General features: G+C 34.4%; 1 protein-coding gene across 4 annotated transcripts in view; it reads right to left on the bottom strand.

The window, feature by feature from the left end:
* LOC121411438 (inositol 1,4,5-trisphosphate receptor-like) overlaps positions 1-22,777 on the bottom strand; it is a 121,004-nt gene that overhangs the window by 90,036 nt on the left and 8,191 nt on the right. For all 4 annotated transcript variants that reach the window (XM_041604174.1, XM_041604172.1, XM_041604173.1 and 1 more), the window contains exons 2-6: positions 20,622-20,692; positions 14,081-14,196; positions 9,824-9,910; positions 8,503-8,661; positions 7,121-7,219 (exon numbers count right to left, since the gene is read on the bottom strand). In XM_041604174.1, the coding sequence (XP_041460108.1) occupies positions 7,121-7,219; positions 8,503-8,661; positions 9,824-9,910; positions 14,081-14,196; positions 20,622-20,692 (532 nt within the window). The remainder of the gene's footprint in view (positions 1-7,120; positions 7,220-8,502; positions 8,662-9,823; positions 9,911-14,080; positions 14,197-20,621; positions 20,693-22,777) is intronic.

Here is a 22,777-nt window from a genome sequence, read left to right as displayed (position 1 = left end):
GTGGTTAACAAAATGTGAGGGAGTGTGTGCTGGTGCAGAGTATTCCAATCATCTTTTCTATTGAAGCTTTGACATTTTCTCTGTCTTTTTATTTCTTCATCCCCCCAAAATTCTCAATACCAATACACAGGTTAACCTTTGTCATAATAACTAATACCCTGGTGTAGATTGTTCCTATCAAATAAGCATACGCATCTATTCAACATGAATATCAATTGAAGAGACAAGTAGATTTAAAGAGCTTTCTATCTATCCTTCAATCTTCCTATACTCCTTTGTAACAAGGACTTGAAGTTTCCTCAAACCCATCAGTTCCAACTTCCTCCCAATTCTGAGGTATCAATTTACTCCTACACACAATGCCAAGGGCATGCCATGGGAGTCTGCCAACAACCTGTCATCGCCATCGTCGATATGACTGTTGCCATGGGAACTGAAGAAAGGTTTACAGCAAGAGCGGTGTTTTCATTATTAAAATTATAGCTCCTTGATAAAATTGCAATTATTTTTTTTTCAAAAGTTCATGATTTTTGAAGCAATACAACAATCATATTTTTTATTAATACTTTATAAAAATAATCCTTTGTCCTGTGTATAACAAACATATAGCTGCCTGATTAATGTTCAAAGTTGGGAATGGTTATTAACTTGAACTACAATAATAATAATATTAATAATAAGCAGTTCTTAGAGACGTATAATACTATATAAATAGTCTCTGAAATGAAAACAATGATTTAATAACAAGTTTTGCTTGCATTATACAATTCAATATAACAGCAGTAATGGCTTCAAAAAGATATAAGATGAATTATTTATTTAAAAAAGACATTGAAAATTTTTATCTCAGAATTACACCCCATCAATTGATTAAGAAATTGTTATTCATTTCATATCTACATGTAAGTTTGTTGACCCTAAATGACCTTAGAGCTTGATCATGTGACCTGAAACTGAGTATCAATCTTTCTTGTCATTCACAAATTACTTATATCTAATATCTTGTATTTAGAGGAAGTACTTATGATCATGTCTTGTTTCATTATCCATTTCAAACAGGATGTATATTCTCCATCAATTAAGATTATTGAGACTTATAATCTGAACATGTTTTCATTCCTTAAAACAATATACATGTATCTATCACTCAAACAACTCTATTACAATAAGAGACTGTAAGAGGAGATGGGTCTAATTATGAATACTAGCGAGAGACTTACTTTGCAATTATAAAAGAAAATTCCAGAAATTACATAAATCAAAATTTCAATAAACCTATAAAAATAAATTATAAATTCTCACAAACATACTTACATGTAATATATAAAAAAATCTCAAAAACATATCAGGGGAAGTATTAAGAAAGGATACGTACAATGATTGAGTAAAGAATTTGGTGATGTGGTTATGATAAGTAAAAATAAAATAAATGATCATTTCATGAAACATCTTGTCTGAGGTTTTCACTGACAAATTTACTAAGGACCAATCACATGCAAGAATTTTAGTAGCTTATAACTGTACTTACATAAAATCAGTAACAATTTTGCTTCAGGGAACACTCCCCAGGAAGAGTGGTTTCCTAGAGTTCTAAATCAACCATGTCATTACTGATTTCCACTCTCAATTTCAAATCACATAATCAGATGGTTATTAGAGCAAGGGTGCAAGAAGAGTAACGGATTTGAGGTGACAGAACTATATACCGGTACATGTATCATAACATCTCTTTAGATATTTGCCACATACATGTACATTTAATATTGTGTCATTCTTTCAACTGAATTTAACAAAAGTATTCCATAAAGTATTCCATTTAAATATAAAAAAGAAAATATTCAGGTTTTTTTCCCAAATCAATGTATATACAATCTCTAATAAACCATATTCCATATATGTTTTTTTTCTCAAATCATCATGAAACAAAAATGTTACTTACATCTAGTCATTTTGAATCATTTGTGAACTTTTATTTGCAAATAAATAAAACATAGAAAAGATAATAAATATATCAATAATATTCATATATATCCTTTTCCTTGTATGATATTTACTCTGCATAAGTCATATTTCCAGGTACATGTATAGTGTTTATGCACTGGCAGCGATTTCGTGAAATTGTTGGTCCGTCTTGGATGGACAAGACAACCCTCTCCCATAGGGTCCTGTACAAAATTCTAAATTCGAGGGGGGGGGGGCAAGTCCCCCTTCCCCCGATCACAGCCGTATTCATGTAATTCCTTATCAAACAGTAAATAATACTTCATTAGCGTACAATACATGCACCTTTTCAAGCATTCATCTTTTTCATCAATGTTAGAAACTGTTCTGTGTCAAATTAACATGATCATGGTTAATATAGAAATCCTTTAAAATGAGTCTCCATAAGGCAGGATAAGACAAGAATTAGTGGAGATTGGAAAAGCTGATATACACTGCTTCAGATAAATCCTTTTCATAAATAATTCATCAACATTGGGGACTACAAGTAAATAATCACGAGGCTTAGACAGAATTTATGATAAAATTGCAGACAAAACAATGAATTAAAAACTACAACCACCACTCAAGACTAAACAGGAATAATTTCTTTAATAATTTCTGTGAATTAATTCTTTGAATTTCTTCATTACTGAGTACATGCCACTATTAGAACAAATGTTATATCTGTTTAAAACATACAAGAGATACTGCTATCAAGATCATTGTTGTAAATTATCATTTATCCATTAATGTGTTTAAATTTCAGAAAATAGACCTACATTGTACTTCATCACCAATTCCCCATTTTAGCTGCACTAATACAACTTTTATGAAATAGTGGATGCAGCTTTTGTCAATTCATGAAGGATGGAGGACCTGAATAAGCCCAAACATTTTAGTGATGCTGTTTGAGACAGAGTGTGCTGAAAACATGATGAGGTAGTAGTATCAGTGTATATGGCCTAAGTAAATAGCCCATCTCTCAGTTGAGTTCAACTCCTATGGGATACACCATACACATGCTTATGAATAACACTAAGCTCATCATCCCGATCTAGTTGCAAGGCCACCTCATCTCTTGCACACAGCTCCCAATTAACCAAATTAATCCTTTCAATTATACAACAAAGCGTGGTTCTGCTGTATGATGCTACATTTAACTTGCATCTCCATGCACCAAAGTACATTAAAGGAGAATAGAACCTTTGGAACAAGTTACATGAAGCTTGCATGAAAACAGAAAATCAAAGAAAGACCAATGAAGTTTGACTTGGAGATCTGGACAAATAATGATACCCCTTTCATACTGCCCTCTTCATTTTTCACCGGTGAACTTCGCCGGCCAAGTTCTCCGCCTCGCATTCCTCATTTCACCGGCGAAGAAAAAAATGTACCCTTTCGCACTGACATTTCTTCCCCGGCGAAAGTCAACGGGCGATTGCAGAACAAAACGAAAGAAAATTGTAAACATTACTTCGTACCTTTTACAAAAAGGTACAAAAAAAATTAATTACAACATATTTTGGAAGTATTATGAGAAAAACAAACGATATCACCTTGTTTTTATATTTTAGCACATTTTATACATGTAAAAAGTGCTTTTAAAAAAGTCAATACTTCACTTTTTATTATAAGAATGGAAAATCTATATCAAGATTGAGTTTAGGAGCATTAAGTTGTCACTTGGCTTTCTATCATACAACAGGAGAACCTATATTCAGATACGAGTTGAGGAATACAAAGTTATAGCTTCACATAGTAAAAATAATTGTCCTTGGAAATGAATTTAAAACTTCTTTGTGTGTTTGATGAAAAGAACATTTAATGTAAAAGATTATCATTTCTAAACTAAAACAGCTGAATAAAGAAAACAAATATTTAATCTTTATCTTCAATATTTATTTATATCAGTGCTAGTCAAGATATTAGGCTTTAATCAAGAGTATAAAAAAATGATATTTTTTCGATCTTCTTATTAAGCGTTTCCAATCCCATATCAAGCCAAGGTCATACCAAATATGAAATTGATTTAATCTATTCTATTAAACTTTTCCAGCATATGTTTGTTTTCTTTCAACACAATTGTATTGTCCTGTTAGGCCCAGCTAAAACTTTGGTAAATAAGCATGAATAGGATAAAAAAATGTGAATAACACAATCCAGTCATACAACTGAGAGGTTAAATCATGTTTACAACCCCATATCAAGCCAAGGTCATACCAAATATGAAATTGATTTAATATATTCTATTAAACTTTTCCAGCATATGTTTGTTTTCTTTCAACACATTTTTATTGTCCTTTTCGGCCCAGCTAAAACTTTGGTAAATAAGCATGAATAGGATCAAAAATGTGAATTACACATTCCAGTCATACAACTGAGGGGATAAATCATGTTTAGATCTGTTTGAATTTGAGGGTTAGTTTAATTTCTACTTCCCACAATATGGCCCTTGCTCTGATGACATAAAGCTTTATCACAAATGTAGCTGCATTTTCATCATTAATATTCCAATTATGAATTTGAATACCATCATAAAAATTAGCATACTTTCTTTGAAATTTCTACTTTCCACAATATAAACCTCACTATGATGACACAAAGTTTTATAAAAAAAAATGTAGATGAATATTCATTATTAATATTCCGATTATGAATTTGAGTGTTGAATCATAATAACCACTTTCTCATTGATATTTCTACTTCACACAATATAAACCTTATTCTGATGACAAAAAGCTTTATCAGAAATGTAGCTGATTCTTCATTAATACTCCAATCATGAGCTTGAGTGTTAAATCATAAATAACCAATGTCTCTTTGCAATTTCTTCTTCTCAAAATACACACCTGACTTTGTCATGACACAAAGCTTAAACAGAAATGAGGCTGAATTTTCGTCATCAATATTCCAATTATGAATTTGAGTGTAAGCATTCTCTTTTGGGAATTTGTCATTCTCACAACTCAAAACCTTAAAGATGACACAAGACTTCATTAGAAACAAAAAAGAACCTTGATTTTCCATTATGGGATATGATAAGGGTGTCCCTGTGTGTATATCATCACTAATTGGAAAATCAATACCAACGTGAGAGCTATGCTGCCATGGGGTGCATCATGCGTGGGCAAAGACATTAAAAAAAAACCCACATTATTGGAACACAGAAATTCTTGAACTGAAGCTCTTATAAATTGAAGACATTCAATAAGCCATTTACCTATAATGAATTCTTCCATAAAGATGAATTCACATTAGTGAAATAGAGATTGAAATTCCCTGAGTTTTTTAGCAAAAAAAAATACTATGTTTGTGAAGAGTGAAAATACATGGAACTTGAATTGCTGTATTCTGCTTCTTCAATACATATAAAATTGGTTTGACTTTCGATGTGGTCTTTCATCACATGGGCCACATGGTCGACATGATCAGTTAAACAGTTGTGCTCTCCAAAGGAATGGGTGTGTGTGTGTAACCTAGATTTCCATACCATCGCAAAGATTTTATCTTCTTTTGATAGGACTAAATTGTGACAGTATTCATGAATTTCATCTCATAATTCACGACATTGGTCTTGCGTTTTTTTAAACATTGTCTGTGACCGAATTTGTTTCTTCATCAGATATGAATTCTATTATTCTACACTAACGCAATCCAAACTAACATTTTGAATCACATGGAAACTTCATATATTACTACAAATTATTACAGGAAATGTTATACAACCATGTTAAGTTAATAACAAATAAACAAATAAAATATGTTGTTATCAATTATTTACTCATGTATCCTTTTAAATTTACAATTTTTATCAACATCTTTTCCCTGTGAATTCTAAGGATTCATCTTATGAAAGTTCAAGAGGATATTTCTACTAAAGTTCAGAGGGATGTCAGCAAACTTCTTGTTCATGAATATTGAGAAAGGATAATAATGTATGTTTTTATTTCACGTTCTTTTGTTTTGTAAAATTATTATCTTTATCATAATTGAATATCGAGAGCTCAATTACCTATCACAGCATTTGAAAAAAATGATAAAGAGGGTTTCATCAAGAATAATCTTCTTCTTCAATTGAGAAGATTCTTCTTCAAATTTCGGTCTTTCTATCATCTACATCTTTTGAAATTACGTTATCTAGAATCTCCTTTCAAAAGGTTCAACAGCTCATCTCCATTTGCATCACGTAAGTCTAGTTGAAGCACATCCCATCTTGAAAATCATACTTCAAATTTATACACATCAATAACTTTTAATAAAATAAGTAATTACGAGAAAATGATCAAAGAGCCCCATCCTCTAGGCTGGAAATTTGCAATCACAATTATAAGTATTGATTTGTCTCCTTGGCTATAGACTCTTACCGACAGTTTCCAAGCCAAAGAGACTGTTCTTATGATTACAATTTGTCTAGCTGGAGGAAGGGTATAATTGAAGCAAAGGCCCCCACATTATAACCAACCTAGGAAGTCAATGAATAACCATACAAGATGCCTTTAGATTGACTTAAGTACCAGGGAATCATGATCTACCCCAATCGAAAATACCACGTTTCTGTCTCAGACCTGCCAACCGGAATGAAATAGAGTGTATTCTGTGATAAAAAAGTGTATTTCATTATAAAACGTGTGGCGCACTCGCCCATCGCGGCACTCAAGCTGCATGCAAGCTAAAATGCGCACTGCTCTTGCAGATGAAAAAAAAAACAACAAACATTTACATGTAAACATGTGTATATCTCACCCTGGTTTTAACAAAATGATTGAAAAAAAAGGTTACCTGAAATTACATGGACCTAATAACCATATTTGTGTAATTTCTATGAAATAGAGACATATAGAGATGATTTTTCTCAATAAATAACGATTTTGTTTAAAATTTTTTTTTTCTTTTTTTACAAAATACGTATTCAAAAAAAAAAACGTACTGGGCACGGACGAGGGTGCTTGGGTTGTTAGTTTGTTGACTATTCTGTGTCTGCTTATAACTTCGACAACTTATTACAAAAAAGTCTGGTTTGGGTGGGTGGGTTTGTATGGGGGAATGTTAGAGTCAAGAACTTGTTACAAAATTGCACTAAAAGATTTTGAATATTGTCTTCAATGATTCTCATTTAGTCTTTAACCAGCACACTTACCTCTTTACATCCTGCATTATCAACCAAGTCATAGTTGCTTGCATGCAGTGGTTGCCCTGCATTGACTGGATTCAAGACTACCTTGTCACCAACCACAACCTACAAAAGATACAAAAAGATTTTTAACAGATATTCCAACCCAAATGGATAGATGTTCTATTAAGACAAAAGGAAAATTTGAGTACGGGTAATGACTTTCTTTGTTTTAGGTTTAAAAAAATTTGATCACTATAGCTTTGGGGACTTCAAATTGGCCACAAAGGTGATTTCATTGTAATATAGAGGTACATGAAGGGTATATGACTACTCCTCCATTAGCTCCAATGCACACATCACTTTCACAATCTTTACTTAGAGGGAATGTTACAACCGGAGAAATTAAAACATATTGGAAACAAAGAAATTAATAGAAACAAGGAGAGTGAGAAATATTGAAAGGTAGACGGACAAGTAGAGACATGTAGACATAAAGAGAGGCAGAGACACATATGAATGAAGACAAAGAAATAGGTAACATATGAAAGGAAATAAACCAATAATAAGAGAAGCAGGAAAGAAATAAGGAAATTATCAAGACTGATAGGAAAAGCTTTTCTTATGATAAATATGTAAATACATGTAATATTTATGTCACATTATCAAAACAGTAGAGGTTTTGTGGCTCAGTAAAGAAGTCCCAAGTCTTTGTACCACAGGGTCCATGGTTCAGATCCCACCGCAGCACTTACAGTACATCCTTTGGCACGACCATAATTATCTACATTTGCCAATCTCCACTAGATGCAGTAAATAGGCACCCAGTAGGAAGAAAAATTGAAAGGAGTTCCTTGAAAGCTCGAGTACCAGATCACGGTAGCCTCGCTAAAGCCGGGGTAACAATATGCAGCACCCAGAAACATTGTTTTGACCACTACATAAATCTTGCATATTATTCTTATCACTAATACCCTTTTCATAAACCTATCCTCCAATTAGCCGCCTTAGAGTAATGCGGATAATTCAATAAAAATTGTGTTCACAAACTCTGAAAATAAGCCGCATTATTTTTACGAGCGCCCGTCCTGAAAAAGGCGGATAATCGTCATGACAACTGGACACGCCCCCTCCGATGCGGTTGTGTTGGAAAAGGGTGACCTTGTGACCGCACCATGGCAATTATCCGCATTATTTGGAAATGCGTTCATAAACTCAAAATCTTGTCCCAATGCTGCTATTATGCGGATAATAGCAGCATCAAAATAATGCGGATAACTCTGGTCCTCCTCTAATTTTACGACCAAATTATGCTGCTATTAGCCGCATAATTGGGTTTATGAAAGGACTATATAACATAAAGGAAAGCTATCAAAACGATATCATTAATTATAATACACAATACTTACATTGTCTCCCTGTGATCTAAGTTTGTAGAAAGGCACAATGTACAGCCAGGATCCTTCGTTACCATTGGCATCGAGAGTTACACGCATAGCATTCTTCTCCAGAAGAGCCGGCAAACGTTTGTTGACTGTCAGAAACTTGTTGCTCTTCAGGTGTAGTAACTGTTTGAAAGGTATATATTTACTATCAATCGTTGTTTTCTACTAAAAGATAAATTTTCGCTCTTCAGGGGACTATTGCAGAACGAGTCGCTATGCAACTCAATAATAAATCAAGCGCAAGTCCCTACGAGGCATGTTTCTTTAGTTGAAAAATTAAATTGGTTCATTTTTTGGTTGCGTTTGATAGCAAATCTCTATGAAACGGACCCAAGATTAACTTTAAGTATAAAGATTACACAAATATAAATTTCTTGCATTTTACATACATACATAAGTAGAGTAAAAACAACATAAAATCTTAAAATCCACCATCTTGTCATAAGGTTGAATTCTTAATCTTATAGAAGAAATATTGGAAATAGTCTTCTTTGGTACAGTAGTACTCACTGAAACATATTCTAAAAAAGAAAACACATTTTGAAGCTATTGGTTTAAATATATATCATTTAGAGTTGGGTCTACATTTCAATCTTTGTGAATTAACGAGAAACCAGGTAATTTCTCACGCTTAATACAAGATTAATTATTCCTGTCATCTTTCACGAAAATACCATATCGGAAAGAATAACTCATTATCCCCAGCAGAGTGATGTGTGCATCCTTAAATAATCTAATTGACCTTGATGCTTTTATACATGAAAGATTAATAGGATTATATTTAGCAAATATTACATCTGTACTATTCATTATTAAGTACCAGTTGAAATACAGCTGCAAGTATTTCTAACTGTGATTATTGCAAAACAGACAGTGAAAATATTGGAGGCATAAATTTGTGTCACCAAATCTCTGGTATTTATATTACATGTAATTAAGTACCAGTCAAAATATATCATTGCAAATGCTATGAATTCACCAAAGTACTGTTGAATATATTATAGTAAACATAATTGTTACGAGAATATTGCATAAAATACCTGTGTGATCTTATTTCCCTTGTTTTTCATATCTCTATTAAAAAAAAAAAACATTTCCCCCAACTTCAAAGATCAGTTCAAAGGATATAAAATAGTGTTTACTATCATTTCTATTCCATTATTTTCCAAATATATTATATAATTTACTATAATATGTACTTAACAGTATATTCCCTTCTAACTTTTCTTTCTTTCTGTCCTTTCCACCCCATCCCCATTCCGACTTCTCTCTATCTCTCATTTACCTGAATGACACTGCCATATTGGATCACACTGCCCAGTAGTTTCTTATTCTCGGAGTCATTCTGCTTTTTCTCCAATTCTGATGCATGCTGGATAAAAATAAAGAAAAAAACAAATATCAATTCATCAACCTCATAAACAGACCACGGAAGTCCTTGCAATGTGATTTTTTTTAAAATGCAAGTTCTGCATGAAAGCCCACATACCATCTTTCTTCTATACGCACACTGAATGATTTTTTTTTTATTTTTAAGTCGGTTACCAGGATGGCCACTTTAGCTCTGGTAAACTGTTCTCTCAGCCGCCCCTCTATAAAATACTTTATTTACCTATAAACTCATCCTTCCCAATTCTAATAAGCTCTGCACTCTTACAAGAATGTACAGAAGGCCCTGTTTTCAAAAGTCTTTGGTAAGACTCAGCCAGGGTTTGAACCTATGACCTCCAAATCACAAGGTGAGCACATACAGTACATGTGGACTGAGCCAACAGATAATGTAGACTATTTGTATTAGTTTACAAAAATTATATTTCATGAATATACATGTACTACATAAAACAAGTGTTTGATTTTATTGAATTCTATACAGTGAAAAATCCTAAGGTATATATATCAAAATCAAGGAAAGTTATCAGATCCAACAACTGGTCTGACAAACATTTTGATGAAACCCAACATAAAACAGTGTTAGTTACAGATAATCGTGCATGAAAAAAAGTGTATTGATATTTTTGGGGGGTTTTTTGGTGTAATAATTGCGGCACCACACATGTAGGCTATATATAATGTAGCACAAGAGGGTTTTTTTTTTTTTATAAATTTTCAGCAATACCACATTTTCCACCAGAATGATCTGTCACATAATTTTTATTCTCAGTGTAAATATGTAGGCCTATTTTATCAGATCCTCTTTTTTCTTATTTTATTGGGTTTTCATAATTTTGTATAACAAATCACATATAATTCAAAACATAACAGAATGAATAAATAAGAAAAGAAAAAAAGCAGCATACACGTTATTAGTTTACATTAGAAAAAGTACAGCTTATCAACAGATAATACTTGATAAACATGTAGTACAAGCAGTCATTTTGTCTCTTCTAAGTATTCCTCATCCCCTATAGTATAGTAAAGGCAATAATGTAATAACAGAGGGATAAAAATCAGGTGCACCTATTATTAAAGATTAACAAAATTCTTTTTTTTTTCTTTTTTTTTGCAGGTCATATTATCAGATTCTCTTCCAAGTGATGAGATCTTTACCATAGCTGGAATTCAAACCTTATAACTTAAACATTGGCATAAATATTGTTAAACCTGATATCCCTGACAATGGGACTAGTGGGAAATTTAAGAGTTCAAGATCATGCTATCTGAATAGAGTCAGTCCTATTTGACTTGAGTCTCAGGTCTGCGTGGATACACAAACACTGAGTGTAATTCAATCATATACCAATATACGATTACATACAAGTAGTTAGAGATGTACATACATGTAGTACAATATACATTTAACCCACAGTAATTTTGGTAGTACATGTAGGCATGTTGGAGGATGTGATGTATTTTACACTGATATGACTGCCATGTCATGAATACAGTATTTCATAATGTAACATGTTGAAGTACTCTATTGACATAATCTCACAAGACTCACTTTATTACATGAGCTACACAGGAGGTATTTAGAAAAATAGAGAAATATGCATCTCACATCAGTATTAAGTGAGTCCAAGATTTCATTTTGTTATTCATTATACTAAATGCATCAAGATAATTTATTCAATTCAAGTATAATGATATGTGTTTCACAACGATGATTTGCATTTTATCATTTTGTTGAAAATGAAAGAAATGAAAGGAAAAATACGATGAAAATTTAGCTTCAGAAAATATTAAAAATATCGTGTGCATGAACATCACAATATTCCTCTTTACCCTTATCAAAAAAATATGACAACACTTTTTTTTCTAATGGTTGAATGCACCAATACTAATATTTATGTTGTATAACCTGTCTTCTACCGAGTTATCAAAGCAGTCAGCGGGTTAAAGAAAGTCCAAGGTTGAGAATACTAAACACATTTTTTTTTTACAAGTTTACTTTTCAATCCTGATGGCATACCATACATTGTTTGAACGAAACAGTCTTTTTATTAGAGTTCTACAAATCAGATGAATATCTTTAAGGAGTCTTTGGGGAATAACTTCGAAAATCACCCATCTTTACACAGGGGTGTGCCGACACCCGCAAATAGAGTCCTATGGTGAATACAGTTAATTATATCCGTTTTGTGAGCAATTTATGTGTTATTTGTGACGTTATGAAGGTGCAGAATGAAGATTAAGATTCATGTATGAAGTTCAATTCAACTGGGCAATATTTAATCAACATACTGTAGCCTACTCTTTGACAAATTTGTTTTTCACACCCTTTATTTAGATTTGCTTGGAGTGCTTTACAATACATTCTAGTGATGGCAATGCTGATCTCATCCCTTCTCTCATTTTTTCTCTTCTCTCCTTCTCCTCATTCTGAGCACTATTATATTTGATACCTATACTCATTTTTATTTCCTCCTCCTCCTCCCCCTACTTTAGTCTCTCAATGACTGTGTTAAAATAGCTAGAGAATACTTTTAGAAAATACCTCTTAGGATAATATTACCAAAACAGAGCACAAGTTAATTCATAATTTTATTAGAGATTTTTTTAAAAACAGTTTGAAAGGAAAGTTTGTTTCGCTACTTGGTAAGAGTTATTGTAGTATGAAACATTGAGTAGTGAATTGGTGTGTTTCCATTACATCATGTTATCAATAGAGCCAAACTCTTTTAAATCACATTAGAAAGATTGTTTTAATATTCATTTTTAGGTCCTTGTATATAAAACAAGCTGTATAAGACCATATGACCATTATACATATGGCAAGAGGACAAAATCAAACTAGGTTTTTGATGCAGGCAACACGACCCCAGCTTTACAAGGCTTTAAATTACATACTGTAAATATATGCAGGTACAAATTGTATGCATACACAATGAAGGATACAGGGGGAATAGAAAACATCAAGCCGATATAATGTGAAAATCATCTTGCTTATATTACATGTACATGTGGATCGGTTTGTTTTTCTCACAAGTAATATGTACATTCACTGCTGATGACCAGGGGGATCTTATTTCAGAGCTTTAAAAAAAAAAGAATTCTGGTTATACTGTTCTTCTTTTGAGTCTGTACTTCACATTATATAAAAGATGGGGAATCAGTTTACAATATTAAGATTTTAAAGAAAATGTTTAAGGAATTATTGCAATCAACTATTTTGTTATTGTTTTGGGAAAGAGAGGTGTCCACTAGAAGGGTAGAAGTCACACTGGAATGCAAACTGTGCAAGAACTGAAATCATAGTTTGTTTCACATTGATCATGATGACTGGCTCATCTTTGAAACAGAAATTTGTGGATTCAAATCCCAGCCATATCATTATTTCCTTCAGCAACAAATTGATTCATATTGTGTAGCACTCGACCCAGGTAAGGTAAATGCGTGCCAGGTAGGTAGTTTTAAGGGGATGGTCCGGGCTGAAAGTATTTATAGCTTAATAAATAGAGTAGAATTAACTGAGCAAAATGCAGAAAATTTCATCAAGATCAGACAACAAATAACAAAGTTATTGAATTTTAAAGTTTAGCAATATTTTTTGATAACAGTCGTCATGAATATTCATTAGGTGGGCTGATGATGACACATCCACACTTGTTCTTTTGTATTTTATTATATGAAACTAGGCTTATTCAAATTTTTTCCTCCAAGAACTAGAAAAATTGGATTGACAAATGATTTTGTGCATGAGATATTTATTGCTGCAACTTATTTCATTATAAGGGGGACATATTATTCACACAAGTATGAAATAATGAAAAAAAAATATTATTTTATGTAATAACACAAGAAAACGGAAAGTGGGGATGTGAAATCATCAGCCCACCTAATGAATATTCATGACATCTGTTTCACAAAATACTGCTAAACTTAAAAATTCAATAACTTTAATTATTTGTTATCCGATTTTTGATGAAATTTTCAGCATTTTGCTCAGTGAAGTATGTATTAAGATATGAATATTTTAAGCACGGACCATCCCTTTAATTCCTTGAATGCACTGAGCACTGCTTTAGCTCAAGCTCAAGCCAGGGTTGTGTTTTATATCCTCTGGCAAAAATGCTACAAATCCAGCAATTATTAGTACACCTACCTGTAATTTCTTGAGTAAGACAGCATCAGTGGCAGTGGATATGGTTGGTTTAGCGGACTTCCAGAACTGCTTCTGAGCAGTGTACCGGTTCATAGGACAGATCTTGAACAGGCAGTCTAGGACAATAAAAAAAATATTACATATTTCTACATTAGAAAATTGGCAATGCAACCTCAATTGCCTATGAATACCATATTGGAAAGTATAACTAATTCATCTCCAGGGCACATTGCTATTTATTAAATCTCTTTGACCTTGATATTTACATGGAAGATTAATAGGATTATACTTCACCAATAATACATCTGTGGCATTCATTACCAGTTGAAGTAAAGCTGCAAATATTGCTAATTATTGCAAAACAGATAAAAACAGGTACAAATAATGGAGGCATAAATTGTGAAATTTTCTGTCATTATTGTTTTGGGAGGGGTCGATTCAGTTTCCTGCTGGGGTAATAATATCCATGTCCTTTGGTAGCGCATAGAATCATGTCATAATGTCATAATATGCGTTATACAGTACCAGCTGAAGAAAATACTCTGCAAATATTTCTAACAATAATTATTGCAAAACAGATAACAGTGAAAATATTTGAGGTATCAATTTTGAAAAAAAAAATTGTCATTATTGTTTTGGGAGGGGTTAATTCAGTTTAATGCCAGGGTAATGATATCCAAGTCCTTTCTTTGGAAGAGCACAGAGAGGCTATGCACTATATACAAGAACTGTATAATTCTGAAATTGGCAAAGCATCGTATATACATGATCACATACATGTACAATTCCTAGAGACAGCAGTGTTTATACCCTGAGCACTCCAACAAATTACTTGTACATGTCCAGCTCTTTAAAGGACAAGTCCATCCCAACAAAAACTTGATTTGAATAAAAAGAGAAAAATTCAACAAGCATAACACTGAAAATTTCATCAAAATTGGATGTAAAATAAGAAAGTTATGGCATTTTAAAGTTTCGCTTATTTTCAACAAAATAGTTATATGAACGAGCCAGTTACATCCAAATGAGAGAGTTGATGACATCACTCACTCACTATTTCTTTTGTATTTTATTATATGAAATATTTTTATTTTCTCATCATTGTCATGTGAAAGAAGTTTCATTCCTCCCTGAACACGTAGAATTCCATTATTTTAACATTTTGTGCTTCAGGCAAGGAGGTCCTAATTGTCAAATTCGTAAAAATTGAAATATTGTATAATTCAAACAATAAAAAAACAAAAGAAATAGTGAGTGACATCATCGACTCTCTCATTTGGATGTAACTGGCTCGTTCATATAACTATTTTGTTGAAATAAGCGAAACTTTGAAATGTCATAACTTTCTTATTTTACATCCGATTTTGATGAAATTTTCAGCATTGTGCTTGTCTGATTTTTCTCTATTGATTCGAATCAACATTTTTCTGAGGTGGACTTGACCTTTAAATAGCATTACAGATGTTCATGTAAACTTGTTATAAAGTGCGTCTAACAAAAAAGGAAACCCATTTTCAGAGATGGATATCACAATGATTAAGTGTGTTTTTCCTACATGTATAAATTTGATCGCAAGAGTGGAATCTTGACTTTGATTTGAGACCAACAGCTTAACAAATCGTTTATGCATGGCAGATTACAACAGACAGATTACAACAATGTTTTATATTTAGGAATATCAATTTGCAACAATGATTTGCAAGGAAACTCACGTGTGAATCTAAATCCACTCTCATTTCTGTGATCAGTGAGAGAAACTTAACAAAGAATACGAAAGAAATGCTAATCAGTCAATCATCAAATAAGCACGGACGTCGTATCATGAACCAATCTTGTCAAATTTTCTGTGCAACTTGGTTTTGACATTAAAAATTCAAACTCATCTTGCCCATAAATTCATAAAATGTTTGTTAAAGGTATCAAAATATAAAGGAATAATTGAATTGTATAATGATGTATTTATAATTTGTGACATGGGAGTCACGGTTTATTATTTTTCTGGGACACTGTATATTCTGGAAAGGAGTACTATAATACCCTTTTTACACAGGCTAAAATTTCCTTAACCCCGTACTATAGGTGGGGCTAAATTGCCATTTAGCCCCACCTATAGTACGGGTTTAAGCTTAGCCCACTTTCTTTTTACACAGCATTTTTGCAAAGTGGGCTAACCCCACCTTTAGTACGGGATTATTTGGCCCTGCAAAAAAGCAGGGTTATCCCAGCAATTGCGGTGCTAAGAGCGATAGTACGGGGTTAAGATCGCTAGTATAAAACGAAAGTGGGCTAAGCTTAACCCCGTACTATAGGTGGGGCTAAATAGCAATTTAGCCCCACCTATAGTACGGGGTTAATGCTAGGTTCCCACTGCCGATCAAACCAGCCCGACCAAGCCCGAACAAGCTATTTTGGCCTGGTCGGGCTCGGTCGGCAAGGGCGATCGGGGTCGGTCTACCTTGATCGGTATCGATCTGGCTTCCTACACGACATTTTTTGGCATGCCAAAAAATATCGTGTAGGAGTCGTGAAGGCAAGCCATCGTACAGCGATCGTGTACTGATCGAGTAGAGATCGAGTTGATCGAAAATCGATCGTGTAGAGGTCTAGTTTGGTCGGGGTGGATTTTTTCCGCCGATCACTACCCGATCATCTCGATTCACACACAACTTCTACACGATTGGTTCCCGATCAACTCGATCAACAACTCAACTGCTTCACGACCGATACATGTCTGCCCTGAACACTTACTCGACCGAACTCGCTCACTTCTCGACTGCTTTACGATCACATCCCAATCACTTCTCTACCGCACTCGATCTTTCGGATCGCAACTCAACCAAGGGCAAAGACACAATTACGTGCTGATCTTATCACATTTTCTTCGTACCAATAGGCCTATTATTGATATTAAAATTAATCAGTTCTGGAATTGGGAGTGATAACAGGTGACTACTTGCAGCTCTTCACACAGGGTAAGTGTAGGTAATTGGAGACCGTTAAGCTTATTTGCATAATTTACATGAACATGGAAAATGACACACTCTTAAAAGTTCTTTTTCCTCTTCAGCAACTTCTACTCTATATTTGGTAACAAAATGGTGAACACAAATTAATTGATTAATAAGATAATGAGGATTAATGACGTCATCATCAAAGGTCTCTCATTACCTAAATGTGTAGGTAATGAGGGACAGTTACAAATCATGTTATTTGCAAGAAAACTTTAGCAAAAAATGGGATTGTCATGCTAAGTTCAAACACTTTTCTTACAGAAATACATGTAGCCAATGATTTTAACATCATTTTAAAACAATATGAACCAGATGTGGTTGAAAACATGTCTTTCTGTTTGCAATAATAAATGATGCTTTAAATTATAAATGTTCTGAAGTGCTTTAAAAATAACTTTTCTGAAAAAAAGGAAAGTAGGCCCATATTTATTCTCATTTCTGCAGTCATTTTTTTAGATTCATTACATAAAAGAAAATATGCTTTGTCAAGGACTTTCCTGTGACACCTGCCATTCATAACAAACAGTCGCCATGTTGGTGTCCCCCATTACCTACACTCATTATTGGACTGACCAGTTCATTGTGGCCACAGTATCACCCATACACAACACACAGTAGCCGTTTTTAGTGTTTGTGTGGCTAGCCCACTTACAAAACTTCCTATTTGAAGTACTTTTACCGATCACCTCTTCACTATGAGAACACGCCCCAACATTCCTTGAAAAATGAATTTTCACACCAGAGCAAAATTTGAAGATGAAAATATCATACCTTGACCTATTTCGAAGTTTTTTTGCCGCACTAAATGACGACCTGTATCGTAAACAAGCAGAGTGATCTTGCAGAAGTATTGTAGAAACTTTCCTGTGGTAACTCCCAGAGAATTACGAAATGAGTATCAATAGATTTATATTGGAAACGACTATTTCATCATGCTTTTAAAAAGGTGTAATTACCTGAAGTTAGTGTCCTGCTTCTTTATTCGAGGCGATATGCGGTCAAGAAGCTCCCAAAATATGTCGGCGTCCAATCTCAGGAAATTTTTAAACCCTTTTGGGTCCTCTCTATTGAGCTCATTCAGCAGTTGTTCATATTGTCCAAAGAGCGGTCTCAGAGTCAACCACTGCCTCACCCAGATTTCCAGGGGCGTCGATCCATTTTTCAGATGGGGGGGGGCAAAATCATTAACGTTCCAAAGGCGCTCGATCGTACAAAACACCCGCCCACATACACATACACCCTCACACACACATAACACACACACGCACACACACACATATAAATATATGTATATATATGTATATATATACATATATATATATATATATATATATATATATATATATATGTGTGTGTGTGTGTGTGTGTGTGTGTGTGTGTGTGTGTGTAAAGTTATACATGTACAACAGCTTTTGGCAACTCCTTTTTATTAAATATTGTAAAGAAATGGATGAAGAGAACAATGGTAGGCGTAGCTTAAATCAAGGTTCCCCAGAGCTATCTACCCTTTGGAAAAATTGATGATGCCGAAAAAATGTCTCTGCCGGGAATCGAACCCGGGCCCCCAGCTTTGAACGCCGGTGCCTTAACCACTGGACCACAGAGACGGGTTAATGGCTAGGGCGAACCCAATCCGATTGACCGTCAGATAGACAGATTTTCGACACTATACCAATTTCCTTTGTCGGGTGAGGGTGGGTTTAGAACAATGACGAGCCGCCATGCCTCAGCTGGATCAAAGCTATTGCTTCGATACAGTACATGTATGGGAGAAGAAATACAAATGTGTAAAGTTATTCATGTACAACAGCTTTTGGCAACTCCTTTTTATTTAAATATTGTAAAGAAATGGATGAAGAGAACAATGGTAGGCGTAGCTTAAATCAAGGTTCCCCAGAGCTATCTACCCTTTGGAAAAATTGATGATGCCGAAAAAATGTCTCTGCCGGGAATCGAACCCGGGCCCCCAGCTTTGAACGCCGGTGCTTTAACCACTATATACATATATATATATATATATATATATATATATATATATATCTCACCAACAATTTAATGCGAGCGCGATTTCTTTTTTAGAATACTGACAGGAAAAGCGTGCCTGTTTAGGACCGTTTGTAGTAACTCATGAGAAGGATACATACATGTATCTCACTACACAGATAGTACGAGTGCCGAGAGTGAGCTGAAATTTCTTTATATTCTGACCTGAAAACTTGATATTCTAAGCATTCATGGTAACAAGGATTAAGATTTGTATCTAAAAGAAGAATAGATGCGAGCGCAAAGCGCGAGCTGAAAATTGTGATATTTCGATCTGAAAAATGACACTTTAATGAACGTTTTTGATAAAGAACAAAATATATATCCAAGAAAAGATGATTGCAAATCGACGCAGGAGTTCTTTTGAGGATTAGAACTGAAAACAGGACATTTACATTCACCTATTTAATTATGAAAAGTATGGGTTTTTGCTACAGAAATGATGCGAGCGCGAAGCGCAAGCTGAAAATTTTTATATTCCAATCTGAAAAGCGGACATTTTGAACACGATTTTAAATAAAGAACGAGATGTGTATCTCATTCTTGCTTGCTGAACATTACAATCTTGTTGTTTTTATGCATATCCAGAATTATTGGGGGGGGCAAAATGATATGTTTGCCCCCCAATATTTTCATTGGTGGGGCGATCGCCCCCCCCCCCCCCAGGATCGACGCCTCTGCAGATTTCCCTGTGCCGTTGCTGCCTACGCGTCCTCCTGCATCTACGTTCATCAACTTCTTCTTTTTCGAGCTGAACCACAGCCATTACCCTGTTTCTCTGGAGCTCTAACCACCTAGCCCACAACTGTAACTGTTCGATTTCCATCTCTTTCAAGTATGAGATGAACTGAACCCTGGTAAAAAAAAATGAGTACTGTACCATCAGCTGACGATAATGTTTGTGCAACCACAGTCAATTCACCACTGATCTTGATCTCTTTTCGAACAAGTTGATCTGCTTGGGTCTAGATTGTGTAGAGATCGGGTGGACGTCCAGCTAGTCTAGTAGGGATCGCGTTGGGATCGTATGTAGATCGGAATGATCGAGAAGAGATCTAAGTAGTGGTCGACTGTACGTCGTGAAGGAGTCGTGAATGGTCGAATATGGGTCGTGAATGGTCAAATAGCGGTCGGGAAGAGCTCGTGTTCAGGCATGTGGTCGGGATTGGTCGGGGAAAAATGGGTGATCGGGCTTGATCGGGCTTGGTTGGGTTGGTTTGATCGGCAGTGGGAACCTAGCATAAGGAAATTTTAGCGTGTGTAAAAAGTGTACGAGTGAAGTACTTGTACTACGAATGATCGACAAAAACCACTACTCCGGGGTTAGCGAGTTTCGTGTGTAAAAAGCAAGCATTCCTTATCCGGGGTTAGCAATAACAATTTGGCATGTGTGAAAAGGAAAAAAAATAGTACGGGGTTAAGGATAGTACGGGGTTAGCGATAGTCCGGGGTTAAGAAAATCCTGTGTAAAAAGGGTATAAACCTACCTCTAAATTTTTTTGGGGGATTGGAAAGGTCGCCAGCATCAGGCTGCACTACACATCTGTCATCAACCAACCTACACATTGGAAAAGAAACAAAATAAAAAAAGTGCAATGAAATGAAGAGGCATTATAGAGGTGGGTTCACAATATCATGACCTGGATTCCATTCCCACTTGTTGCGCTAGTGCCCTTTTAACCTCATTACCAGGTCCCTCTGTGAGGACCTTGAGCCTTTAGTCCTTTTGTTGGTTGCTTATAACCATCCATGCATTTTAGTAAACAAGTAAAAAAAAAAAAAAACACCACCACAAAATGTTATAAATGGATTTATTATGTATCCAAAGATCATAACTTTAAATCTCAAATGATGAATACTCCAAACCCTTTCTGATTTAAAAAAAAAAAAATCTTTGAGCTCCATTCTGATTTGGTTGGTCCCAAACAAGCATCGATCATGGATTTATAGTTCAGGGTCCCATCTTACAAAGAGTTGTGATTGATCCGATCAATCGCAACTATGGAAAGCCAGCAACATTGACATACATGTTTGTTCAAAACATTTCTAGAAATGACCTCTATTCATACATTCACTGTTTTCTTGACAAATCAGTATGCTTCTCTTTGTATTCAATTGACATTGAGCAAATTTCCTGAAGAAAAGATTATGACAATGATGGATTTCCATACATTTGAGATTGATTGGATCTTAACTCTTTGTAAGACATGGCCCAGGTGAGCTAATGCAAGAAATCCCTATTAAGCTGAATGAAAACAATGAAATAAATGATCATGCATTTTTTTGTGTCTAAAATTCATCTTCAGGCAGGTTTGAAAGATCAACATTTTGAGTTCAGAAACTGAATATCAAGTAAAGAAATTTGAAATTATCACTTTAGGTATGTGGTATTTCAGTTGCCATGGAAATAGTGACGTATATACCATCATTACTTTGATGCAGAACAATTGTCATGAACTCTCATACCATAGCACGGGCGTCTTTCATTTCTCCTTTGGAATTTTTCCCTATGATACTGGTATGTACATGTATGTGTAATCAAAGAACATACATGTACTCTCCCCCCCCCTTCAGTAAGAAAGAAAAATATTGTACACAAGTTTGCATTACTTATAAATTTTTCAACTTCAAATATCATATTATCTTGCCGGTATTTCCTTATATTATTTTGAAATCATTGTCAGTCTATCGTAATATCTTTCATGTACATGTAACGTATGCTATGGAAACAGAATCAACCTGGTGGGTGTTTCATTATTAAGCTGTTCGTAAATTACGAGCGACTTTATGAACAACATGTGATCCTTTCTTTATATTGCATGATACACACCAGATTTTCAAGTGTTGATGTAGTTTCTAATACAAGGGTCACCAATCGTTCCCAACTTCCCCTAACTTTATGAAACACCCATCTGCACTGCAAGAAGAAAGTTTCACACGAAATCTAAGAAAAGACATTCTTTCTTTTTTTCCTCCTTTAAGTAAATTCAAATGGCATTTTTTTTTGACCAACCGGTCAACCACAACCAAAATATTTTGGCAGACCATATATTGCAAACTTATCACCGAAAGCAGCAAAATTACATGTAGCTTCAATCCAAGCAGATTCTGCACTGCACTTTTCATTTCTTATCAAGAAATTCATTTCATGTTTGTTTGTGTTAAAACATGCTCTGCAAACCATCTGCCCAAAATATCACTTTTCTTGTCCCCTTTGGAGCCTTTGCAATGGTCCTCATTTTACAATCCATCTTTTGGATATTTTTCCCCAACAGACGACAAAACATTAAAATACAGGCGTAGAATTTTTCTATTTCTTTGAGCAAGGATAAAAAGACCAATGAATGTGTAATAGTACTTGATGAACAAATTAAGCGAAAAAATCCCTTATCTTTACTATTTAAAGAGAGGTTGGCAATGTGAAGCCAAGCTCTTAAGAATTAACCACTTGCTATTCCATGAGGGCTTTCAATTTTGGCTTGAAAGCATCATGTTATACTTTAACAGATGAATAGGAGACAGAAGAAAAGGAATATATACTCTGGGGAATCATGAATTATAAGTTACCATGGAAATGCTGACGATTTCTTGCATCAGAATGACATCACAAAACAAGTCATGGAATCAAAATGACTTTAACAGA

This window comes from Lytechinus variegatus, chromosome 3 (genome assembly GCF_018143015.1).
Source record: "Lytechinus variegatus isolate NC3 chromosome 3, Lvar_3.0, whole genome shotgun sequence".
NCBI lineage: Eukaryota > Metazoa > Echinodermata > Echinoidea > Temnopleuroida > Toxopneustidae > Lytechinus > Lytechinus variegatus.
The sequence above is the reverse complement of the archived record's forward strand: the minus strand, read 5'-3'. Positions and strand labels throughout refer to the sequence as shown.